Below are 27025 nucleotides of genomic sequence, written 5' to 3'. Positions count from 1 at the left end.
ATCAAATTTCATGTAGGATTCTTGGAAGAAAGCATCAGATAACCAAACACTATGAGCAAAAAATTAATTTATTATATATATTCTCTAATAATTCATAATAGCTTCTCAGATTTTAAATGTCTTTCTGCTATTTCCAATGCTTAAAAATCATAATTTTAAAACATAAGTATTGATTTATATACATTGTGATCTTTCTCTCTCCCTCTTTCTTTCTACCTCTCTTTCTTTCTCTCTCTCTCTTTCTTTCTTTCTCTCTCTCTTTTTAACTTCTATGTATGAATGATATGGTCTCCAAGTATCTGCTTGGAAGGAAAGGGGAGAGGATTCATTGTTCTGCTCTAACACGGTTTTGCTGAGAGTTTAAAATTTCACATCATATACCTGGAGTTTCAACTATACGAAAAATAGCCAAATGTCATCACTTTCTTGTATATTTCTTTTACGTATATATATGTATAATATAAACAGAATACATCTGATTAGTACATTTCAACATTTCATCAATGTGACTTTTATCTCCTATTTTATATAAAATAACAAAATATACAGAGAGAAGAAAGGAGACATCTGTTCATCGTACACATAAAGTAAATAAAAGTTCATGTATGGCTTTGCAAAGGTAGATTATGATGTGACTTTCATATTTTATTTATTTAAAAGCATCTTGAGAGAACGTGTTAGTGTGCTTACGAGGGCGGCCATGGTGGTTGAATGTCGCGCCGAGAGTCCAACATTAGGATCCCCAGTGGTCTTTCCAGTGGCTGCCTCTGCAGCTTTCAGGAGACAAATGTAGTTTATGACCACTTCATTGATCTTCGCTACGATTTCCTGCCGCTGCGTTTCTGAGTTCACGACTTTAACTAATCGCATGCAAGCTTCCGTTAGGCAACAGAGCACTTGAAAGCTGGAGGTCATAGCTAGAAGCATCTCCTCTGGGCTTTTCTCGGCCATAGCCATTTTCCTACAGGCACTTCCCAACTGTCTGGACTCGATGGATAACAGTTGCTTGTACTGAGAAAGCGTAAGGTCATATGCCTCAGGGCGTGACTCCTCTCTCTTTCCCTTCGTGGCCCTGACGAGGCAGAGCAGCTCATTGGCATCATTTTGGGCTGCGAGGAACCCATCAGGCATTGCATATGTGCTCTCTTTTAGGGCATTTATTCTTGCAATCCGGGCATCAAAGGCCAGGTTGCTGAAGTCCGCATCATCCGGGCCACTCAGATCTTCCGCCCAGACCTTCAGCACTGAACCTCTGGTCAGCTCCCCTCCTTGCTTCTGAATGCCAACAGCCAGGGGTGGGCTGATTGGTTCTGGCATGGCTTGAGTCATCTGTGGTCGAAAGAGGCAAGAGACCCGGCGGGTGGCCTCTCGCTCCTCTTCATCCTCATCACCGTCTTCCTCCTGCCCTCGGTTCAGGAAGCAGTAGCTGAAAGGTCCCCGGCATCTCCAGTTGCTGCCTTCCAGCTTGCGCAAGGGTAATGTCCTATACAGCTTTGAGTCTTTGTGAGCCACCGGGGACCTTCTGTGAACTTTTCCCTCAGAGCTAAAGAACATCGAGCTTTGGGAAAAACTTTTGGTGAGCTTCTTCCCCAGGGGGAGTTCTGCTCGCCTTTCTGAACTGGCCTCCTGTGCTTCTGTGATACCTGGACACTTTAAGCTGACCGCACCCTTGGTTCTCTCCTGGAAGGTCTCCATACCTACAGATCCCGAGAGGATACTGCTGCTACGTCTCAGAGCCCTCTGGCTGGGGGATGTTCCGAGGCTCCCCCCTCTCAGATCCAGTGGCCGCCAGTTCACAGCCTCTCCGTATGCCAGATTTGCTTGGGAGAAATCATTAGGGTCTTGATTTGGAATTGGCACCTTTGATTCCGAGTGAATGTTGGATGGTAGCAGGATGGGATCAGCTTCAGGATGTTGAGACCAAGCTGAAGGCATGCCTCCTCGTCTCTCCTTCCCAGGCTCTGTCAAAGCTACACTAGGGGTAGCAGAAAAACAGAGAGAATCATTAAGCATCTCATGGGTGGTCATTTTCACTGAACCTCTATGTGATGGTTGTCATTTCCCAAGGATGTATTCTAGAAGGGCTACAATTCGTCAGGATCACCCTCCTTTTCAAGGACCGCCTCCTGAGCTCTCCTAAGATTTCCATTTCAGTACATTTCAAGAAATACCAGGAATCTGCTATTTCCGAAACGACTCATTTATTTGGAATTGTCTAGCCATCACAATCATTTTCAGAAACAATGGCATTTCATGACTTCCTTGTCCCCAGTATTTACCTATCAGTGCTTAGACGCATAATTAGAAAACACACATCCTAGACCTCCTAGACCTCCACTATTCCAACATATTTATGACATATAAGTTCATTTCAAGGGAGTTAGGTTAATCCTGGTATTAGTTACCTTTTTTTTTTAAAGTGGACTAACTTAATTAATATGCACTAAATAAGGTCAACTTTTCAAGAGGACCCCAGGGGTTGGCCTGGTACGGGGTTTGAAGCAGAGACCCTGGGCGAGTTGCTCAACTTTTCTCAAAAAAGTGGTCATGTGAAGAACACATTTCCGTCTCACAGAATTTTTGTGAGAAGAGGTAAGTTTGGTGAAAGTTCTTTGTAAACCACAAAAGATTAAACGGTGTGCTTAAAGGCCATTCAAAGACGGGTTTCCCAAGGCAGGTGACGCCAGTGGCGGGTGTCGTGAAAGCAGATAATCTTAAAAGGGGGGGAATGAAAGCGAACCAATGTAAGATCTCACTACCACCTACTGACCTAATACGGAAGAGATATTACTGATATACTCTGATATTTGAGAGTATGAAAGAACATGTTTTTGCCACGTGATGGCTGGCCAAGTGGATCGGTGAGAGGACTATGTCCCCACCAAGTTACAGCATGGTGTAGATGGACACAGAAGGTGACTGTGTTCTTGTTTCTCCCTGTGCCTATATCTTATTATTTCGCAGAAAACAAGGCAACTCATCACGCGTACCCCGAAAGACTTCCTGACACCAAAGTGTGCCAGATACTTCAGAATATGTCTTTAAGAGAGTCTTACAGAGGAGGGAGGGATCTGTTAAGTATTGCTGAAAGGAAAACGGTCTTCCCAAGCCCCTTCCATCTCCCTGCAACCCCGCTCTATTATCCTTCTTTGCCTCTCAATAACGAAAGGGCAAAAGTAGAAATGTGAGGTGTTGAGAAGGAAATCAAACGTTTGTGACTCTACGTAATACTGTCTTGCAACTAGAGACACCGCTGAGCATCGAGCGCGGCTGAAAATCTACATTTAGGATTTAGAAAAAAAATGATCGCTCCCTTCAGAGTTTGAAAGCAAGCACGGAGCAAGGTTCTAAAGAGCAAATGCCATTTCCACTGCTGTTCCAGATCTAGAAACTTCAGTATTGACTAAACACTGGGGGATCCATGAGGGACACTTAACCCGGCCATAGCTCTGCAACCTTTCAAAAACAATTCTAACTTTGACTTTTTGTCCAAACTTTATATTTTTAGGTTTGTTGTAAATCTGGTTTATAGGCTTCGGGCGTGCAGTGCAAAGCGCTAAATCCATCATTGCTGTACCTGTGGTTTCCTTAATCTTGGGGAGCCGATGACATCCATCTCTCAAAGTGCCAAACAGGGGTTCCGCATTAATAGCTGTGTGCAGAGCGGGCACTGTCATCCGCGGACACATCCCTTCTGCCTGTGGGTGCAATTCCTTGAAGGTGGCGCCATGGTTGGGAAGCCCAGCGGCTCTCTCCTCCGCAGGAACATAACCCATGCCTTTCCCCGCAGTCTCTGGAATCAGGTGCTTCCCCATGGAGGGGCAGAGGGGGGACTCCACAGGTGTGGGACAGGTGCTGCTGCTACTGCCTGTGCCACAGCCTGCGTCCACCGAAGAGCCTTGAGAGCTCTGTAGAGAAAAATGGCACTCGCTTGGTAATGATGACATCCGCTTGGCCAGGTGGTAGTCACAAAGGCGGGCCACGCTCTCCTCCGCCTCAGGAAGCTTGGAAGGATGGTCACAGGTAGACGGGTCAGTATCCCCTGGGTCGTCTAAGTCTTTGGCTGAAGATACACAGGTCACGTCCGTTAAGAAGTGGTCCCGCTGGCCAAGTCCTGAAACCTCACCGGCTTCTCCATCAGGAGCCCCTTCATCCTTCTCTTCTGCCTCCCTCGTCCCCAGACCGGAAGCTCTTGGAAATGTTATCCCGGCTGCCGCTTCCAATCCACTTTTCTCAGCCACTGCCCCCTCGGTGGCCACGTACCATCTTTGGCTGTCCTTGCGAAAGGCAGTTCTTTCCAGGTTAAAAGTGCTTAGGTGTTGTTGACTGTCCCTTGAAGACACAGTACCAAATTTACCTTTGGCGTCCTCCTCTGCCTCAGCTGTTTTGGTCCCCTGCTGTTTCTTCCCTGGCATGTTCCCACTAGGGGGTGCCTTCCCCTCCCCGTCGGCCAGCTTGCTTTTCCTTTTGCTGGTGCACGAGTACACCACCGACCCCATGTGCAGTTTGCTGAAATAGTCAGTGACCGACTTGGTCTCCATGGTTTCGGGCTCCATCTCCATGGGGTCTGGGTGAAGTATCTGCTTGGAAGGCACAACTTTGGGCGGGAGGTCGGTCACCGGACGGGCGGCCAGGGCGTGCGAGGACTTGGGAGGCAAGCCCCCAGCAGGGGTTTTGGAGGTGGGGAACTCTGTCTGCTCTTCTGCAAGGGGGTGGTAGCCTTCGTGAGCGGCCAAGAACATGCGGGAGAGGCTTTCTGACTGCTTCTGTGCTGTGGCCAGTTCAGAGCTCTCAGTCATTTCGGAAGAGTTAGTCTCATTGCCCGAGTCTGACGAAGACTCGGGACTATAAGCCCGCAAGATGGCTACACCTGCATGCCGTGAAAAACAAGAACCGATTAATGGAGGCGTCAGAGGCACTAGGAGACACGTAAGAAAATGGGACTCATTGTTATTAAAAAAAAAAAAAACACACCAGAAACCAAAAACCAAAAACCAAGTTTCTCCCTTTTCAGTAAGGACTCTGAGTTTATTGCACAATTGTTCCAGAAATGGGGGGGGGGGGGGGGGGGAATGTGCTACATATTAAAAAAAAGTAACAAAGGAAACCACATACATGAAAACCCCACGATGGTAGTTTCTGCCCACTTATGAAATGGGACATGTGTGAAATGGACAACAGCACATAACAGGACTCCAAGGGTAAATGGCTTGAGAGGATGAAATGCAGGGTTATCAGTGAATAAATGTAACAATCGTGAAAGAACCTGAATTGTCACTGGTCTGCTGTTCCTCTGACACGGACAGAGCTTCTAGAGCTTCGAGCGTGGAAACCACGGTGTTACCCAGGCCCTTCTCACACTTCCCCTCGGCGCTGGTGGGCACAGCGTCAATGAGGGACACAGGGATCTCGTCATTTTGCAGACTCCTGCCTGGCTCCTTGTCCTCGAGGAAGGCGGCGGCCTGGCTCTGAGAGTCTTCCTCGTCTGAACTATCTCTGAAGCCAGGTGGGGGCGCGGCGATGGCCATGTTCAAGGAACGCAACAGGAAGTCATCCTCGTTGTCATCCCCTTCTGGAGGGGGCAGGGACGTGAGGTCAATGATGTCATCACTGGACCCAGACAGGTTGAGGATGGCCGGCTGGCTCATCGCCCCTACCACGAGGTCCTCCTCACAGCTCACCTCGTCCTCATCCTCCGCGTCATCGGTGTTCTCTGCGTAACAGATGTCGTGCAGGAGGGGTTCCTCTATCCCCTCGGCGGCCTCAAAGTGTTTCACGTCACCTATGTTTGCATAAACAGAATTTGCCACAAACTGGATGCTCTCCGCATCCGGGGCGAGATCCAGGCCCTTCATATCGTTGGCACCGCTGATGTAGAGATTCCTCTGCTTCTCCAGCAGTTCTGGGCTCTCCTCCAATAGTCTTTCGTAGCCAAGAGTCGGGGGATTCCTACCGTCATCCAAGGCAAGATCTCCGAAAATAAAGGACACTTTAGCTCCTCTCGGAGACTCCTGTGCTTTCTTCAGAGCGTCTGGTCCTGAGAGGGTCAACAGGGACCGCTGAGTGAGACTTCTGTAGTCTGCCTCACACGGAGCATCTCCCGGCTGGGTCAGTGGCTGGTTGAGTTCATCTGGGTTATAGGTGTTGTCTAGATACAGGTGCCGGTGGTCTTTGGGACACAAGGCGCCATCCGTAATATCAACCGTTTTCTGTTTTGAATCTATATATGTTATCTGGGCTTCTTGTTCCCCTTCGCCAATAAAGGTGGTCATCTGGGGTATACAGTTCCAATCTGGGCCAAGGAGGTTATGCTTTCCTTTATTTTCAGTTCCTAAAGAGAAAGAATCAGGCAAAGACACGTTACTGTGAGACCTGATTTCTTAATTTAATGGCTTGTAGCATCAGTTTTGTAAATACCGTTATTCAGCTTCCCAGATATGGTACCCGTCAATTTAGGCGTCAGGTGTAAGGATTTCTTGGTCATGAGAACCGACATTACCAAAATTGATCGCTCATGAGACACAACTGCTATTTGATCAAACAGAATACCATCCAAGAATAGGGAGCTACAGCTTAATCCCACGTGACTCTCGGTTCTATTATTAGAAGACCTCATTTATGTCTGTGAATGTGAACATATAACGTGTCTTTAAAAATCCATAAAGGCGATAGTCTAATAGGCTGTTATTCCAGAAAATAGATTCTCCTTTTCGTTGTAAAGTGAGATCTAACGTTGCCCACTATGTAGAGGAAGATGTTGGACTTTTTCCTTATCGAGTTAAGAGAAAGTCAAGGAGCCTGAGACTTCTGCCACACATTTTAGGAAATATTGTAATGATGATGTAATAATGTTATAATAAAAATGATCTAATATACACATAAAAATATAACGTAATCATATTGTAATGATAGCATAAAACCTCTATCTTGAGACTTTTTATATCCTAGTGGGTGTTAATATATTCATGTATAAACGTCAGCATGGATGCCTGTATGTGTGTGCGCGCATGCATGCATGTACGATGCGTAAGTTGGGACGTCACAGGTAATGCACTCCTTTCTATTTTTTTTAAGGAGATTTTTAAAAAATGTTTATTTCTTTACTTTGAGAGAGACAGAGAGCTCGAGCAGGGGAGGGACTGAGAGAGAGGGAGACAGAGAATCCCAAGCAGGCTCCGTGCTGCTAGCGCATAGCCCAACGCGGGGCTCAATCTCATGAACCATGACATCACGACCTGCTCTGAAACCAAGAGTAGGATGCTTAACCGACTGAGCCACCCAGGCACCCTGCCTCTCTGCTATTTGTAGACATAGTTAATAGTTTGGCTGATTTCAATTTTTATTTGGAGCATGAGAACTCCTGAAGATTTGTTGGAAGTTCCCGTGAATGAAAATTGCAAAACCCTAATTTAAAAATCATGGTTTTGTTTGTTCCTCAGGGGTCTCCCAATAGGGAATTTTGATGTGGAGAGTTTGCTCTGAAATTTAATAAGGAAATTTAATGAGGAAGTGTTAGGGCCACATAATCTCCCATTAGTACCCTCAAATCGCCCCCTGGCCCAAGTTTGGATGATACTGACATCGAATGTACAAGGCATATGGGAAAAAAATCAGTTTTACTGGAGACGTTTTCACTCCCTTCGCCCCCCAGTTATACACAATAAACTCAATGCTGAATGTTGTTCCAAGTCATTTGCTAAATGCATTTATTTTCATGAATAGCAAGAAAGATATACTTTTGAAGGCACTGAGCTACACAAGAGCCCTATTTACATGTTACCTTATAATAAATATTCCTATGGGGGTTCAGCATTGTTTTATGAACGATTTCGATTAGGACTGTGTGTAGGGGGTGTATGTGTGTGTGGACGCACACGCTCGTGTATGTCGGGAACGTAAATTGCTGGGAGAGGGATAGTAGTTTAGCGAAGCTGTGACAGGGCTCTAGGTTTAAACTTGTGGTTGGCAAAATTTGCCTGTAAAGGGGGGGCTAGGTAGTAGACGTTTTAGGTTTTGTGGGCCAAGTGCTCAGTTGAGCAACCACTCAACTCTGCCATGGGAACTCGAATGTAGCCATAGATGACGCATAAACAAATGCATGGAGTAGGTTGAATGGTGGCCTCTTCAAAGATATATCCACTCTGTGAGTATGACCTTCTTGGAAAAAAGAGCCTTTGCAAGTGTAATTCAATTATGGACCTTGAGAGGAGTTCATCCAGATTATCCGTGAGGGCCCTAAATCCAATGACAATTGTCCCTATAGGAGAAAAGCAGAGGGAGATTTGGGCCCCACAGAAAAGCAGGGAAGGCCATGTAAAGATGGAAGAGGCAAGAAAAGGTTCTCCCCTTGGGACTTTGGAGGGGTATGGCTCTGCCACTGCCTAGATTTTGGATCAGTAGCCACCCAAACTGTGAGAGAATGAGTTCCTGTTATGTTAAGCCCCAGGGTTTGTGCCAATCGGTCACGGCAGCCCTAGGAAACAAATACAATGTGCATGGCGAGTACCAATAAAACTTTATTTATAAGAACAAGACTTGATCCATGAGCCATCGTTTGCCAACTTCTGCTTTAGTATAACATGAAAGCTGAATAGATCAGCAGGCTAAAACAAGTTAATAGATACTTAACTCAGACCCTCCTAATGCACAGAGGTGCATAGATATGTGGGTTCAGGGACTTTGAAAGTAATCCAAGTAATCAAAGATTAATTTTCAAGATAGGGAAGAAACGCAGGCTTACTGTTCCTTGTTAGAGATCTTGACTAAGGTCTGATCAATTTGAGACAAGAAAATACTCAATCTTGGCTTCCTTCTAGAAGGGTGTAGGGACTTGGCTTTTGGGATGATTTTAGAGACACAGAAAGATGTGGGTTAGGAACTGGGGTCTATACCAGGGCCTGGTTTCCCATAAAGCGGGGGGGGGGGGGGGGGCAGTGCGGACCAGGGATGAACTGGTCTAAACAGACTTCGCGCTCTATACTTCTTGGGTCTCAGGGGGAGTTTCTGAAGAGGAGAGTGAATTTGCCACCATCAGAGGATGCGAATCCCCTAGCTATTTGGGGCACACGCCCTCACCCTCATTCTCAGTGTAGAGAATGGGGAGAGATTGCTGAAAGGTTGAAGTTCCATTCCTTCCCCATGGGGATAAGCTTTTGCCCCTCAAAATTTGATGAAACATTACATTGTGAGCCACTATAAACTGGACAGAACAGGAGCCCTTGTTCCTGTGACTGCTTTTGAAATGGTGGATTTAGTTTTCTTCATGCACCTGGACAATCTTAAGAGTCCATGAGGAAAAGGTTTGATTTTCAAGATAAACTCGCAGATTTGAAAATAGAAAGCCGAAAACTGGTTTTCCGAACAAAAGGATGGCGTTACCCCACTGAACTGATCTTCGCAATTTCCCAGGCCAGCGGTGAATTGTCCACAATCTCCTAGCTCAGTGAAAACGCGTGATCCCACAAATGTTCACCACCAACGCCAGCGCCCTCTCGCCACCACCTTTTGGTTCCTTCCCCGTCACTTTCACGCTCAAGTATTTCCACTCCTGCTTCCCTGCCAGTTGTTGACAGAAGTACTGGGCATCCTTCTGGGTGTGGTGCGGAACTTTCTTCCTAACCCTTTCCTTGCAAGCTAGGTTCCCAATTCCGATGTTACAACTGAGAAAACCCAGACACAGAGAAATAAAATAAAAGAAATAAATAAACAAAGAAACAAACAAGCAAATAAATGACACTCCTAGGTGGGGCTGGATCACATCTAGTTATAATTCGAAGTTGCCTTCTGGCATGCTTTGTCTACCTCTCTCTGTTTCTCTCAGGTTTCCCTTTTCCTATGAGTGTTTCCACCTGACCAGCCATCATCACAAACTGGGCACAAATCTGTTGGGTTGCGTGTGTCTATCAATAACCTACCATATATTTACGGAATGATCATTTATGTTTTCTGCTAAGGCGACAGGTGAGAGGATTTTCCTTCCCCCCTCTCTCTTTCAGAAACAGTGACAATGGAATTTGTTCTTAAGAATTTCCCTTTCTTTTAAAAGAAACCCTGATTATAATTTTTTTAAATGTTTATTTATTTTTGAGGGAGAGAGAGCACAAGTGGAGGAGGGGCAGAGGGAGGGTGGGCGGACAGAGGGATCTGAAGCGGGCTTCATGATGACAGCAGCGAGTCCGATGTGGGGCTCAAACTCACAAACTGCAAGATCATGACCTGAGCCGAAGTCGGGCGCTCAACCGACTGAGCCACCCAGGCGCCCCACGATTCTAAGTTTGTCATGGGTCAGCAGCTCTGGTTTGAATGCTAGTGCCTGTCCATCAGCCACATTTACTGGGTGTCCACTGTAGATGTAGGAAAATAATCAGACACTAAAGAAAAAAAAATCTAAAACAAATGAAAACCACCCACCCTCAAAGCAACCCTTAACACTGCAGCCCTCCTTGTCCTCACTCGTGAGCTATCTCATCCTGTCAAGTGGCTGAACTTGTCTGAGGCCTTTGCCATCTTCCTGCTCCCCCTACAGAGCTAAGGTGGCTGCTGGGGTCCCATCTACAGGCCCAAGTCCAAGTGCTGGGTGATATCCAAGTCCTGTTGGTAGAGCTCCCAGGATCCCGGATGTAAGTCTGATGTAGGAGGAGGTGCCCAGACACTGAGGCCTAGGGCCCCTTAAGGAGGGACAAGCCCTAAAGGTGGGGGCTCGTAACTCCTGCTGGGCATCCTGTGTCATTAGTTCTCTGCATCCTGACTTCTGTAAGAGCGAGGCAGTGAAAACTCAGTCATAAAGACAGATGTTCACTCCCTTCAGAATAAGAAAATCACTGCCTTTGAAACATATTCCCCAGCACTTCTGAGTGATGTGTAAAATATGATGGAAAAATCGACATTTTCATTTAAAACATTCGACCATATCAGAATTATCTGAAGGCTTTTGCATTACATTTGGACACTAGATTTTTGTAGGAGTACCATTTTAACTTTTCAAGATACATCTTTATTGTTGTCAGGTGGGGTGGGGGAGGGGAGGGTCAGTGCTTCCTGAGTTCAGGAAGAGAGTACCTGTTTCCTGGGTCCCTGTGTTTTTCTTATTGGCCATGTTAAATATTGACCTCCTGGAATCCACAAGTAGCCGGTAGTAGCCAGCAGTTAAGCAGGCCAGGTTCATGGCATCTGATGATTCCATCAGGAGCGTGATGGGCTATGCAAAAGAGAATATTTTGGTTAAAGCCATCCCTCCTCAATAAGCTCCCTCAGGTGACAACACTTGGATTCATGCTTATGAAATGTAACGAAGAAAGTTACCGCGCAATCATGTCATCGGACAAACACGAAAGGTCAGAAGTCACGCCGAGAGCCTTACTGAAAAACATTTAGGTGACACCATCTTGAAAACACAGGCATTTTGAATCTTTTCAAGTAATATGGGAAGGGGAGGAAAAAAGGTCACATTGGTTTCGTTTCCAAATAGTTAACATTTTAAAACTTGATAGTTAAGGAGTCAGTTACCAAATTTGAACCCATGATCTGGGAGCAAAAAAAAAAAAATCACAGGAAGATTAAGTTTGGGTTCATAGTGAAAATTAGTGTTGAAAAGAAGTAAAAATTCCAGCGGAAATTACTTCTAAGACTGAACGCAAAGTGACAAAAAGGTCCAGGAAAAGGATGCTTGTAAAAGAAACTGCAAATTCACAGGAGAGGAAAACAGAGGTGGGAGTTAAGAAAAGGCCTTGCTAAAACCTTCTGGAAACAATGAGGTTCTCATGTAATTGGAGAGGAGTCCTGCGCATATGGTGAAGGAAGTGTTCAGTTGAAGCATTCATTCTTGTTGAATTAGAAAGGATGACCGACTGGTCTGTTCTTGTTGAAAGAGAGAGAACTTGAGAGAGGAACAAGGGAGCAAGACAAAAGCCGACACCCAGAGAGACACAGAAACGTCCGTGACCGGCTCTTGCTTTCATTCCCGGGTAGAGGATCCTGGCCAGGTCTGATGGCCCTGGCTCTGGAATCTAACTTCCCACGAAAAGCCCACATACTACGTGACGAACTGCCTTCTCTTTCCATTTCAGGTGAGGTCTCCCCTCAAGGCACCCCACAATTCTTTCATGTAAGCAGGAAACCACCGGTAGGGTCTTGCCACCTACTTCCGTCGGGCCAGATTATCCCGTTATCAGGTATGTGATGACTGCATCCAATTCACTCTTTCTCCTACTCTTTTTCCACGGGGGGCGGGGCATTGTTCTTAGCATCTTTGCTCGCAGACGGGGCCAGGCATTCCAAATCTGTTCTTGCACTTCCACTGTTATGGAGTCAACCGGAGACCTGGAGTCAGCCCATGAAATGCCACGAGCCGTGGCCACCATGTCTGAGCTCCATACTCTCCCTTCCATGGTCACTTCTTCCTGCTGCAGAGGACACTGAGGCTTTTCAGTTTGCTGTGTAGACAGAGCCCTGGTGGGAGTGGGTCCTCCCTGCCTGTTCTCACAGCACTCCCCCTGGTCCATGCTCTTTCCTTTTCTCCGTGGAAACACAGCCACGTTACCGTGGCCCAAATCCAATGACTTGTCTACTACTGGGACAAGAAGGTAGGGACAGGGGACCCGGATTATTTCCTATCAATTTCCTGTTTCTGGAATAAAGTTCTCCCCTTTGACGACAATCTCAGATTATTATTTTAAATGGAATGGCCATGACATTCATAGGGCCCGATGTGCTGTCGGTACTAATTGCTATACCACAAAAAGACAGACTGACTGAAATACTCAGCTTTTCCCAAAGAATAAACACATACGGACTCAATCTGACAAAAGGGAATGGGAGTTCTAAATAAAGTTGGGAAAAATCTCCCTGACTCTCTGTACATGAATATTCTAGAAGGTTAGCAGGGAAAAATCTCCCCATTCTCTGTGATTCATGTACTCTGTCCTCAAATCACACAGCTCTTTACTGAGGGCTGGAGCCCTCAGGCCTGGGTTGGGTGGATTTTCGTCCCTCCCAACCCACCCCCTACCGCCCCTGCCACCCCTCACCTTGTCACATTTCTGACCCTTTGCACACACTGAAAGTTTGACTGCTTTGTAAATATCAGCGGTGTTATCACAAATGAGCTGTTCAGATCGAGGCCCTGTGTCAACATCTGAAAGACTTACCTTCACATCCAACACATGGAGCTCTACCCTCACCAAGCTTTCTTCCTCGGTAAACATCTCGATCCTGTTGACGTGGCTGAAGTCAGCTAAAAGAGCCACCAGATTGGTTTTGGTGTTTATGACATGGCTTATGCCATATCGGGGCCCCACCAGAAGAGTCACTTCTGAGCGCTTTTCTGCCTGCTGAGAGATAGTGACAAAAATATAAAAGTTCTAGACCTCTAAAGCACCACGCAGAGTTGAACCTGAGAATCTGTTCTTATAAGATTACATTTTCTTTAGACAGGATTTTTCGGTGATATTGCACCAAATCATCCAATTAGAAGAACCAGACATTATGATTGCATCGAGACTCTGCTAAATTATGAATAATGTAGAAAGCAAATGTTATCATAGCGCATATTTTCGTAATCATGAGACACTTCTAGAAACGGGGATTTTTTTTTTTCATTTTTAATAGGAAAGCAACTTCTGGCCCAATGATTTAAAAGAAGGCCATTGTTAGCGTGCATGAATTCTCTCGGTTCTTCATGTTTCTTTTTCTAGGGCATTCTGCAGCGGCGTTATCTGGTTTAACATTTCTTCTCATAGTTTCAGACTGTGGTGCAGTCGATTAGAAATGAAGGCTGGAAAAGATTCACAGCTGATTTGCTTTTGTCATCAAAGGCAGCTCATCCAAGACAGCCTATGGCAGTGACATTTTGCAGGCTTCTGTGGCTTCCAAGAGAAAGCAAGAAAAAGCAATTACCACTAATGTTGCCTTGAACACACGACCCCCGTACAGTCGAAGATCACTGAGGAACTTGAGATAATGGACCTTGGCTTGCAGTGCAGAGAGCTGAGGAGAGAAAAGAAACCTCAGGTGTTAATTCCATTGGGGGTGGGTCATACTGGGCCAGGGTGCTCAACGAATGAAAACAAGATGGTAAGTTTTCCCACCGAACCATCGGTCATCGGGGACTCCAAGAGTCCAGTGGTGCTTTCCAATCGCGGGTAGGGACGGGGCGGGCTGCGTCCAGGAGACTCACCTGTACACAGAGTTTGGGGGAGCCATTTTGAACGCATCATAAAAAAAAGTGCTGGATTGTAGGGGTGACTGGATGGCTCAGTCGGTTGAGTGACCACCTTCGGCTCAGGTCATGATCTCATAGTTCGTGAGTTCGAGCCCCGTGTTGGGCTCTGTGCTGGCAGCTCGGAGCCTGGAGCCTGCTTCGGATTTTGTGTCTCCCTCTCTGTCTGCCTCACCCCCGCTCGTGCGCTCTCTCTCTCTCTCTCTTTCTCTCAGTCTCTCAAAAAATAACATAAAACATTAAAAAATTTTTTTAAAAATACTGGAATATTAACTATACCAAAATGCACTACCCTTCATGCAATTGTTAGCACTGTTCAGTCATCCCACTTCCTTCAAAAGCCCAAAGCATTTTGCAAATCGATTTGAAAGCAAACCACTTACTCTTGGCTAGAAAAACTGACCTTTATAGAAAAACAGTGATGAATAGATCTTAGAGCAGTTATCCCAATTATTACAAAACCAGTGGGCCATGCATGAAAAAAATCATATCAGGCCAATTAAAAAAAAAAATTAGCTTTGGGCCAATCAGAACAGAAATTAAAAAAAATCTTTCGGGTTTAAGTTTATTTATTTAGTCATCTCTACACCCGACGGGGGGCTCGAAATCACAACCCCGAGATCAAGAGCCTCATGTTCTACCGACTGATCCACGCCGTCCAGCTATATTTCCGTGAGTGGAATGATCACAGAAACGAGGAAGTAAGGCGATGGTGGCTGATAGTGTGTCAAACCTGATTTTACCTTTTAAAAAGCCATGGGGTGAGGAGGGAACAGAAATAAGTACGTTTCAGCCAGTAAAAATGACTTATCAGAGTTACCCACGTTTCTATGGCCGGTATCAATTGTTAAGTGTTCTGGGTTGGTTTCACTGCTTCCAATTTTATAAGGCCAGTATTTTAAGGTTCCTCTTTCTGGTTCTTGAAACCTTTTGCTTTCGATTCCCTATGAACATAACTCTCTATTCTGACCAACAATCTATTTGAACGTGGCCTTTGTGTTTCTTCTGATTTAAAAAAAAAAAAAAAAAAGGACGGAGATTTTAACAGTAATGATGGTGAATGGTAGAAATAATTTTATCTTCCCTTCAAAAGTAAGATTTAATTCAGTGGTTGTCAACCAGGGCCGATCTTGTTCCCCAGGGCACATTTGGCAATGTCTGAAGACATTTTTCTTTGACATAATCGAGGGCATCTTGGGGGCAGAGAGCAGGGATCAGCTGAATACCACACAATGCGCCGGAACAACCCCCCCCCCCCCCCCCCCCCCCCCCGCAAAGAATGATTCCAAATGCCAACAGTGGTGGTGTCTGGTCACAAGGACCCTTGCTGCCTGCTGTGCATTTAAGCTGGTCTGCGTGGTAAGCGGGAGCCTGATGGGATGGGAACTTGCAATCCTATTCTCTAATCACAAGGTCTCAGTGGCTATGCAAGGTTCTCTTGCACGTGCACGTGAATGTGCACACACTTGGTACAAGAAGGAGTCCGTAGCTTACAAGAAATAAATAAGCTTCCAGAAGAACACTTAGCTGTCACTAGTCTTAGAAACAGGTTAATAGTCAAAAAAAAGGGGGGGGGGGCTGGGGTTATACAGTGTTACTGCTTCTGAAAAAGTGGTACTAAGTATTTTATTCACGGGCTAATTTTAAACATTTTTAAAAATGCATGCAAGCCTTTCTCTTTAAAATCCATTTTCTATTAAGATGCAAATGTGATACCTTTTTACCCGGTGGTACCAAGTTTTGATTTGCTTTGACAAGGTGTGAAAGTGCTTTCTTTATGTTCTTCTCTTTCATGCTTTGCAGCACAGCAGAGGGAAGAAAAGTCTCTAATCCCCATTCTTTTCTGCAATAAAGAGCAGATCTTTAATTTCACATCCTTGTGATGATTAGTTATCTAAGGCAAAATGGCGCTCTGATGTTCGATGGAACAAATGAACTCGGGGAAAGGCAGGAAATGGAGATAGGTGCCCGATTAGGGAGGCAGCTTTGAATTTACACTCAGGAAACATACTAGCTGATCATTAGTACATCTGTTTGCATTCTAAAGGAAACGTATTCTTCCCTCTCCAGAGAGAATGCGTTTGGGACCAATGGGAACTGAAGAGACAATTTATCCAACCCACCTCTGAGTCTCGTTGAATTCATTCACATCTCCGAGTATGTAGTTCCAATACAATTTCTCTCCATTCCTTTGTCTTTTGCTCCCTGTCTGCCCACACTGTGGCTTTGTCTCTTCACTTAGAAGGGCCCATGCAACCCCTTCATGCCCCCAAACCATTCTGCCCTCCCCTTCTCCTTCACCAACGGCTACTTCACTAGAAACACACACTTCTCTCCCGGCCAGAAGATCTGGCTCCTTCAATCAACATTTCTTGCTGCGTGTGCGTGTGTGTGTGTGTGTGTGTGAACGAGGAGTGCCTCTGGTGTGGCATCAGGGTGGGGTTCGTGATCCTTAAGTATGTGTGGCAGTGGTGGGGAGGCGCAAACATCACAAATAGGGGTGGATATACAAGAAAAACAGATAAAACTGGGCTAATATATGCGTACAGAGGTCCTATTTCCCCAGCAATGACTACAACCCTACCCCAACAAGTTTCCATATTTTGAACTCTACAAACTCTATCCGGATTGGTCATGTGCCCAAGCAGTGTCTCCTAAGTTAAGAAGATCTTCAAGAAGGTTTAGTTATTTCTCCTACTCCAGATCCTCTCCAGAGAAGGGTAGGAAGACAGCCTTCCCCCACTTGATCAATCATGATGATGGTGTTTTTCATGATCACCGTTTCTTCCTCCTCCTCCCCCTCTTCCACTTGTATTTATGATTTCTCCCCATCATCTGGCACTCCTTCTGGGGTGCCTGGGAATTCCGCTTGTATCATTATTTTAGATCATTACTTTTTGTATCTGTAAAATCAGACCACACGTTCTTTGATGCTGAGGATTACAATTTATACTTACTTGAACTTTCTACCGTCCTAGTGTGAATACCACACAAAAGGCTCAGTGAACAGTTGTCCGGTGAGTGGACTGATTAGTGAGAACCTTATTGTGGACTCTGTAAGATTCTTCCTCAAGCCAGTTATCTCTGGGAGGCTTCTGACTGTACCATATTCAAACTGGTAAAACGTGTGTACAGGCAACGGGAAGAGAAAGGCATCTAAGTTGTCCGAAAACCGTGTCAAGTTGGACAGGCCACCTTTTCATATGGAAGCCAGTATCTTCCACCCCCGGGAAACATAAGGAAGGGGAACGGAGGAGGGGCTGAATGTGTCTGACTGAGCGGAAGACCTCTTTGTGGGCGGAGTCTCTCTCAGGAGATAGTCATGGCCTGTGTGGCAACAGATAAGGCATCTGTGAAAAAGACTGGGTGGAGAATGGAAGGCCTGAGGCTCTCAAATCGCACACAAGGATCTGTCCGTCGGCGTAGACAGGAGAACCGAGACTTTTGAGAACAGTGGCCTCGGAATCAGCAAACCGGGGCTCTGATCCTCCCCAGCGCGGGCTCCTGAACTCATTGGGAAGAAGCCATTTTGCTCCCTGGTGGGTCCGCCTGGCACCTTGGGAAGTTAGAAAGGCTTAATAGGCAGCCCATGGGAAGCTTCTTTGGAAGGTGGGATTTCAATTAGCTTGCATATCACTTGTGTAGGCGGAGAGGGCTCTAGGGCTTTGAGTGTTACGTGGAGATGTGGCTTCGGTCCTGCCACGAACTTTGAAATAGGAGCGTTCCTCTCTCTTAGCGTTAGAGCGGCCATGATTAAGAGAGCAGCATGGCTGCTCTCGGCTTCTGAGCCACCTGCCAACGGGAAGCATACAGACGGGGCGACAGAGGGCTCTCTTTGAAAGGATGACCCTTCAACAGACCTGAGGGCAACACGACTGCCTTTTTCTAACAGGGAATCTTCTCTGGCCAACATTCGAATCGTGAAACAAAATTTGATTGTATGGCATCCTTTCCGGCGGCCACATTTCTTTACCACAGATACCATCCTTCCTGATTACGGCTAAGAGCATTACTTTCATACCGTATCTTAGCAATCTAAAGCAATCTCAGGTTACACAGGCCGCAGTCTTAACACAGGTGCTTCTACTGATCACACGACCTATAGCACAAGATGGAGTCCCACTGCCTGGGTTCGAATCCGGACCCCTCTAGTTTGCAGCTGTGTGACTTGGGCACATTCCTTAGTCATTATGTGCCTGGGTTTGCTCATCTGTAAAATACAGCTAAAATCCTACTGATCTCCTAGGGATGTCGTGAGAATTAAAGAGCTTAATGTCTGAGAAGCACGGAGACCAAAGCTTGGCTTGGAATCAAGTCCGTTTAGGAATTTTAAAACGTACGCTTCGCTTTCAATCTGGTCCTCATTTTAAACAATTCTCTAAAGGTGGGTTATGTAAGAAATGGATCTCTTCCACCAAAAATGAACATGACGTTCATATATTTTGCCCATGTTTATAACAAATGCCCTGCCACGAGCAGGATCAATTTTGGAAATCGAGACATGCATCGAAAATACACTTGGGCGTTACGGAGGCAGCATCTTTGTGCCTGAAATGGCTCCGAGAGCCAACACTTACTCAATGTATTTGAGGGAGATTTTCTGTGTTTGCTTGGTGGTGACGGTTGCGATGTACATTTGCAAGGCTGCCAGCCGCAGGGCTATGTCGTATTTCAGCTCGGGCCCAAATCGCTCCTGAACCACGTCGTTACAACTCTGCAAAAGAGACCAGCAGAGGGCGCAGCGTGTCAAAGAACCGGCGGCCGGCGCGCTGCCTCCGAGGAACAGGTGACCCAGTGTTCCAGCTTCCCGTCAAAGGCAAGGGGGCTAAATGTGGAAACATTTCCACCAGGCTGCTTGGAACCCAGTCAGTATTTAATTACATGCACAAACACAGGGACCGCACAAAACATTTAACATTCACCGACAAATGAGCTGCTATTTAAATATTTAGCTTTTGGTAAAAATAATTAGGAATTCAGGTACGAAATTTCCAAACACAGGTGCTGCAACTGAACGCGCAAAGCACTGATAGCAGCATGCGACTTGTGCTGGGCTTGGAATCTCGGGTTCGAATCCTATTCCTCCGCCTCCACAGGGGTGGGAACTTGGGCAAATCCCTGAATTGTGCCGTGCCTCGGTTTCCTCCTTTGTAAATCGGGCACAGTAGTGCTTCCCCATTCACAGGGCTGTGGTGAGGAGGACACGGGCTAACAATGTGAAGCCCTGGGAAGCCGTGAGTGCTCATACGCGTCAACCGCGGTCATCACCAATGTCATTAACTTCCATTTAGCTCTCGAGAGCAGTTCAGGGGGGAGGCAGGTTTAGCAAGGGGTAGGACAGCAGCAGCCCTGGCCTCACACCCACCTGCTTCGGAATCGTGGCTTTGCCAATGCCCACCTGTGCCTGTAGCTTCAACCACTTTACTCTTGCAGCCTCAGTTGGCTCGTCTGTGCGATGGGGACTCACACTAATGACGCCGCTGGAGCAGTGCCAATACTGAATGTGCACTCACTGAAGCGTAGCCATTAAAACCCTCAGTTCACTCCAGCGGTGACCCGCCCCTGCTGCGACTCTGAGGGAGTCACGCCACATCTCTGGGCCTCAGTTTGCTCATCTGTAAAAGGGAGACGCCTACCTCACAGGGTGTGTGGTGAGCATCAAACGCAAGGGTGGCTGAGAGCGTGTTGCAACTTGCAAAGTCTAGTGTGACCACAGTGACTGGTTCTCACCGGGCATGCTTGCTCGTTAGGGGCAAAGCACTGAGCTATACGTCACCTGGAAGCACAGCGTAGCTTCAGCATATTTTGTGTGTGTGTGTGTGTGTGTGTGTGCGTGTGTGCGCGCGTGTGCGTACACACACACACACTTATTTTTGTTCTGGAAAACTAGGCTTTGGGGCTAGAAACTATGATATTTAGCCTCTTTCTTCCTGCTTTGCCTTGTCCCAAGAAGATTTCAAATGCAAAACTGTATCAGAACATGTACCTCTTTTCCCAGCAAAGCACATTTGTGACCCCATCATGCATTGACTTTACCAAATGGGAACATGTACCCCTGAATGGTTTCTGCACACAACGTTTACCCTTCAAATACTTACCCATGCCCTACTGGTGCCATGCAATGCACACTCTGTCCCCGGGCTCCAGGCTCGTGCCTCTCAGCTTGTCCCCTTGCTCCTAAGAGGGAAGTCACCTCCTCTCCCTGCCTCCATCTTTAACATGGGCTTCTACCTTCGCTCCTCCTGAAAAGCTCACACCTATCTGGATTGCACAGCACTCCTTATTGGAAGCAGGTCCGGTATGAGGTGGGAGATAGGGTGGTCTGAGTGAAGGCAGCCATTTTGTTTTGCTGTTGGGTTTACCAGTTATTTCCAAGGGACACGCCTAGGGGTGTCCATAAAGGGACACCATGGGGTTGAGGCTCATCTTACAGTCTCATGAAGGATGAGGGAGAGGAAGCCACTTGGCACAGCACCAGGTCACAATAAGCACTCGACACAGGATTAGAGCACAGGATTTAGAGACAAAGACTCCAGGTGTAGTCCTAGGCTCTGTCAGCTACTCATCAAACGGCCTCGAACATGGCATTTCCTCTCTCTCGAGTCTGTTTTCTTACCTGAAAAATGGGCTCACTCTCAAGGTTGCTGGTACATCTCTAAGGATGTTTCACAGACTGGAATGTGCTTTATTAGGCTGAGTCACCACTAGGACTTCTCCTAAGAGTTGTGACTGGGATAGTTTTTTCCCTTTCATACCCTGTATTTAACCAGACTTCTGGGTGAGTTCTTTGTCAAGGTGATTAGTCACTTAATTACATTATATAATTAGTTCAGACTGATCCTGGAGAATTAGTGTGAAGTCTGATATATATATATATATATATATATATATATATATATATATATATATTTTATGGCACGAATCATACTTTTATTACTCATAATCACATTACTTAAAATACAGTTAACACAAGCAAATGGTGGTCATTGTTTTGCCAAATAGAGGTCCCGATAGACTACTTTAGGCCCACAGAAAGTTCATTTATCATGAACATGTTAGGTATTAAAAAGGCAACCGAGGCTGTTCAAGTGTTTTAAAATATTTCGTAGCCTCTCAGGTGTTGTCCCATTTACTAATTGGTGTAACCATCTTTTTCTTCGTAGATATTGGACAGGTAATTATGAATTACAACAGTGTGAATTACCAGGGCTTTCTGTCACTATATATACTCACATCTGCAGAATACCTCGTGGCCCAGTAATGAGTAGGTGATTAACAGATGTTATCACCCTCAAGCCTCTATTTCCATTGCCAAGGTTCATCTAGTCAATGGCTATTGTCCTCAACAGCAACCCACAAGGTTGACTTGAATTTCGTCTTTGCAATGTACATTGCACATTATATAGAGTAATGTATATGGTAATATACACTGTAATGTACATATGGCTTCTGCTTACTCTTTTGTTCTCTAGGCTAATTTTACGGCGTCTTTTTGGTACCTTAAAATCGACATGGGCACACAGCGCCATTTGCAGATCCACTGACTTCTGTTCGACAGAGAAGTTATTTTGGACATACCTCGCATTCTGTGAAACAGAGTCGGATGCCAAGAAATTCTCATTTCTTATTCTCAGCGGAGGACATATGAGACGATGGTAGCTTAATTTTGGCCCAGCACACATGGCTTCCCACCTCCTTTCCTCCCTCCACTGGCTAATCCTCGAAGGGGTGGCGGGCTAGTCCACCACCCGTGCAACACCCAAGGGGGGACAGTAGAAATGTCATCGGTCTTTTGCCAGTCCCCCGGGGCAAGATCGCTGGGCAGGATCTCTGCTTCGCAGAACAGCCCCACACGTATAAAAAGTGTCTCTTTTGAATCAGGAAGATCTCGACGAACTGCATTAGATTTGAATCGACACACCTTAAACAGAATTGTGCTTAGCAGTCCTCCTGGTCTACCTAAGAGGTCGGTCCTTCCCAGGAGAAACACAACCACATTCCTTTTTCGTAAAGGCCAGGGGCGTTTTAAAATGGGATGTTTAGAGCAGAAGCAGAGTAGAACAGTTTCGAAGCAGCACCTTGTGAATGGGGTGAGTACATAATTACAGCGATTGACAAGTGAACGCATCTGTCTACAGCCACGCACTGACTGGCACCTGTGTAACTATTTAATTGCAACTAACAAGCCAAAAAACGTAGCACATCATCTGAGCAGCCACGGCAGAGCCCCAGCTTGGTTCTCAGCAGGGCTAGGGGAAGAGGCAGTAACGCATCGGCTGAGAAGCAGGCAGTCACCTCTGGGTCACTTGGCCTGCTGGGGAACAGGGGATAGAGTTGAGGGGTCCGGGTGGCCCAAGTTTAACATTTAAAAAACCCAGGTCATGACAGTTTCACTGTTCTGGGTAGGAAACGGTATAAAGTACACTGCACATATCTTTACTTGCCTTTTCCAGATGACTCAGGATTATCTTCATGAACGTCAATCATCCTACTGAGCTGTAAGTACCAGAATCTCTTCCGAAGAGCACTGAGGTGGGGGACGTTTAAGTGAGCCTTGCGTTTAGTGCCCTACGTGCTAGAATGTTCTAGTACGTCCGGCTTCTTTTGCCTTCGGTTTAATTTCTGTTCTCCAGGGATTCTTGCCACTTTAATTTATGTCCCCATTCCCAACCTCTGGCATGCACCTGGCCTCTGTCTCTGTGCCATCTTCTACCTGTTTTCTTTTCCCACTCAATGTTTTAAAGACTACGGGAGCTTTGAAATATACAAGAAAATACTGAGACTAGTAAAACAAAACCAGTGTATCAACTACCTAGGCTGAACAAATGTTTCTTTTTTTTTCTTTTCCCACCTTCTTTGTTTTTTATTTCTTATGGCTCCAGAAGTCTTGGCCTTACACAGGTATGTCTAACCAAAGGGGGCACGTCTTTGGGGTTTTGTTGTTGTTTTTTGCCTCACTTTGGCACTTTCTCCCTTTTTTGTCAGGGGAGGTTACATTTAGGTTTACAATCTCTGAATAGTTTCTAATGTGAGATGCTTAAACTTCAGGTAAATGGGTTCTTACTGTTTAATGTGATTGTACTGGGAATTTAAGCGAGAGTAATGGGTAGCAGTTAGGGAAAAATACAAGAACATCTCCTAAAGTCAGACGAATAAATTCCCTTTGGGGCAAACTAGCGAAAGACTCATCTCTGGAAGCCTTGTTTTTTGAGAATTATAACCCAGAATTAGATATAGTCAGTCTGCAAAGGATACTTTTTTTTTAAAGTCTTATTGCCTTGAAATGAATTATTCCATTATAAGGAATATCCTATTTCAGAACAGTCTAAGCACCAAATAAATGAGTGCATAAATGAGTAAATAAAGGGCAAAGGGAAAAAAATCTTTTTCGTAGCAGAATGCCAATTAATCAATGAAGAAGAAATAATGGAATTAGAAAAATCATCATTTTAAAACCATTGCAGTAATAACGGATTCAGGCAAGACGCATGAATGAATACTGAAACTGGTGAGTGAAAGGGTATTAATTACTCTCCACAAATTACCTGTCAATCACAAAAAAAGTAGTAACTTCTGGATGGATAAACTTGGAGAACGTTGCCTTAACCAAGAGTCAAAGTTAACCTCGTCATGAAGGGGACAGACTGACATCATCATATGCCTCTGCCCAAATGACATACCCTCAACCTAATCAGGAGAGAAACATCAGAGGAACTCGAATTCCGAGATTTCTACAAAATAACTGGTCAGCACTCCTCAAAAGTGTCGAAGTCTTGAAAGTCAAAGAAAGAACGAGGAATGTTCTGGACTTAAGGAGATTAAAGTGGATCCTGTTCTAGAAAAAAAAAAAAAACTGACATAAAGGCCATTTTGGGGACAGTGGGAAGAATCTGGATATAGGTTGCACACGAGGACAGCAATGCATCGGTGTTACATTTCCTTATTTTGTTAATTGGACCATGATTATATAAGACAGTTTCCTCGTTATTAGAAAATACACACTGAGGTAGTTAGGGGTAAATGAACATGACTTGGTAAATGACATTCATTTACCAAATCAATGACCATGATTTGGTAAATGAACTTGTGTGTGTGTGTGTGTGTGTGTGTGGGTGTGTGTGTGGGTGTGTGTGTGTGTGTGTTGGGGCGCGGGACAGGGAGGTGAGCACGTGTTCATACTTATGAAATTATTTCAAAAGTGAAAGTGGCAAAACAGAGTCATCTCATGATGCACTGAGCGTGGGGTGGGGGCCAAAGAGAAAGAAGATTCCAAATGAAGGAATTTAGGGGAAAAAAACCCCAAATTCAATTTATCCCCCAATATTCATATAAAACATGCCCAAATTCTCACATACCTGAACGTAGAGATACTCGAATGCAACTGGATCTCTCCGTAAAAGGTCAATTGGATCCTTCGGGACAAAGCTAATGCGGAAAAGACACCTCATCTTATGGGAGCTGGGCCGCTGTGTCACCTAGAAGAGCAGACGGATCGCGAGAATCCTTCAGTGCAGGCAAAGGCAACTTTGTTTGAACGCCAGAGAAGGAGGTGGTGGAAGGTCTTTTACTCTGTGTCATAGATACTCACTCCCCGAAAACTGCTCAGACCCTGGGTCTTGCTCCCCAGAAGCAGACCCTGACATGAGGGTCTTACTAAAGAACTGCTCCCAGGAGAGGCCAGTAAGGGAGTGGGCGAAGCAGGTCAGGCAGGAGAGGACACTAAACAAAGGCAATAACCCTCATCACGGAGCCACCGGACCACTGAAAAGTCCTTGGTTCCGGGCCGTCCCAGGGGGATGGGAGTTTCCTGATGTGGACGGAACGGGTGCCAGGGGTCTGAGGTTGGCCCTCTGAAGAAGACTGGAAACTAGGAAGATGCAAGTTTGGGGCCGTGCACTAATTCTGGAATCCACAAGTTTCCAAACTACCCCGCACTTTTTGGTATCACGACATCGTTCAAATCGTTCAAAGGAGCTTCAAATACTCCACAGGTTCTTCGGGGCTGAGGACCAGGGACCGTTTTGTTCTTCCTTTTACCCAGCGCAGCATGCGCCGGCTACTAGCGGTTAGGTTTCGTAATTCGTAATTCCTTTTGCAACAAAAGGGAATCGGCCGATGAATAGTAGGTGCTTAATAAACAGGTGAATGAGTGCATTGCCCTTGAATGTGTTTTCTATGGATCTGTATGCAGTTTCACGGACTTGTAACTACTTTTGTTTTTTAGAGGACAAATCTGGCAAAATAAAAGTGTTCATGAACTGGAATTTAAAATTCGAAACAGGAACAGCAATAGCCTCATTGAACCCCGTGTTGTGTGTGTGTGTGTGTGTGTGTGTGTGTGTGTGTATTCTTACAGTTTACATTGCTAATTGTGTTGAGTAGAAGAATTTCAATGGGAAAACACATACTCCTTTTAAAGGCATACTGAGAAGTAGAAACCCTGACCCAGCTTTCTGGCTGTGGGCAGGATCACAAAGCCAAGTGGACTCACGAGCCCATGGGCCGGGGGCTGCTCATCGCTGGCTGGTGGTCAAGCAAACCAGGAAGAAGAAAATACGGGCACCTAAGCGACCAGTAGTGTGGCTCGGGTCTGCTGTGGGGTTTTATGGGGATGTCCTAGGGTATTTTGTCTGAAGGTCTGTGCTGATGTTCGAAAGTCAGGTATCATTTATCTCCAGATCCTTTCATTACTGCTTAGAATCCATCTTTCCTGAATTTTCCACAAGCGACCTTGAGCCTATTTTTATCGTCAGTAGGCTACACTAGTTTTGGGCAATAATGTAATGCAAAAAAAGTGCTTTAGACTCATTAGAAACAGCAGCCCATAAAAATAACAGTCCCTAAAACAAGAAAACAATTTCCTGGAAACGTACACATTTCTTATACTTACTCTCATTTCCTACCATGCCTATAAATACTTTATTGATCTAGCTTTTCAAATGCAGTGATTTCAAAGGCATATAGCTGATTCGTTTCAGGATATTTAAATCCATAAGTTTTCTTTTCTAGGGAGCATACTTGAAGTTTTAACACTTTGCTTTTCGTTCTGATAAACACAGCCACTTCTACAAAGAGAAGGGAAAAATCAGTGTTGCAGGCTTTCTGCTTCCTTCTAACATTTTAACGGGAATTTAAAAACCTGGAGATCAGTCTGGAATGAGAAGTCATGGTTGCCTAGCTCCAGAAGACACGTTGAAAGAATCTTTGTCCTGCTAAACCAGCAAGAAGCTTTCCCATAAAGGCTGTGCGGTAGATAGAAGTTCAGAGGGAGAGTGCATCTAGCAATATCAAAAGGTTGTGGGAAGTTTCACTAGACTCCTACTTACTGGCTGTCGGCCCATATCCCCTTGGCATTTATGACCACGAGCTGAAGGCTACTTCCTGCAAACACCGGTGACCACTGGCCAGCACCAGGCGACCCTGCGCGGCCAGGGAGCACCCGTCCTCGGAAGCAGCCCACACCACCACCAGCCGGAAGACGGCCCTGCCCCACTTCCCTCCCTCTCCCAGTGTTTCCGGATCTCTCCTCCCCATAAACCACGGGCACCCAAACCCTTGTCTTAAGTTCGGCTTCGGGAGGAACTCCGAGCCAAACAGTGATCTTGCCCATGTGGGATTCTGAATATCGGGGGTTGCTCCCCTGTAACAAAGCATAAAGTAACTCATCGGTTTCCAAGGGAGTTTTGGCACAGGTTAAAACAAGAAATGATCATTAGAAGCGGTTTAAAGTATCTCCAGGTAGATTCAAACCTGAGAAAAATAGGTCAAGTGTAGATCGAGGGCTGTAAATGTACACAAACGACAGCTTTA

The 27025-nt window shown here is 45.6% G+C and overlaps 1 protein-coding gene across 5 annotated transcripts in view; it reads right to left on the bottom strand.

Annotated features, from left to right (window-relative positions):
- Window positions 1-235: 235 nt before the first annotated feature.
- FRMPD4 (FERM and PDZ domain containing 4) overlaps window positions 236-27025 on the bottom strand; it is an 881306-nt gene continuing 854516 nt past the window's right edge. For 4 of the 5 annotated variants that reach the window (XM_047843671.1, XM_047843668.1, XM_047843669.1 and 1 more), the window contains 9 exons: window positions 24571-24690; window positions 18793-18929; window positions 15932-16058; window positions 13894-13983; window positions 13146-13328; window positions 11059-11197; window positions 5267-6331; window positions 3578-4870; window positions 236-1970 (listed from right to left, as the gene is read on the bottom strand). In XM_047843671.1, the coding sequence (XP_047699627.1) occupies window positions 646-1970; window positions 3578-4870; window positions 5267-6331; window positions 11059-11197; window positions 13146-13328; window positions 13894-13983; window positions 15932-16058; window positions 18793-18929; window positions 24571-24690 (4479 nt within the window). In that variant the 3' untranslated portion in view covers window positions 236-645. Of the gene's footprint in view, window positions 1976-3577; window positions 4871-5266; window positions 6332-11058; window positions 11198-13145; window positions 13329-13893; window positions 13984-15931; window positions 16059-18792; window positions 18930-24570; window positions 24691-27025 lie in introns of all 5 variants that reach the window. The other variant, XM_047843672.1, reaches the window with a different exon arrangement.

Source organism: Prionailurus viverrinus, chromosome X (genome assembly GCF_022837055.1).
Source record: "Prionailurus viverrinus isolate Anna chromosome X, UM_Priviv_1.0, whole genome shotgun sequence".
NCBI classification, from domain to species: Eukaryota; Metazoa; Chordata; class Mammalia; order Carnivora; family Felidae; genus Prionailurus; species Prionailurus viverrinus.
This window is presented reverse-complemented; position numbering and strand designations above follow the sequence as displayed.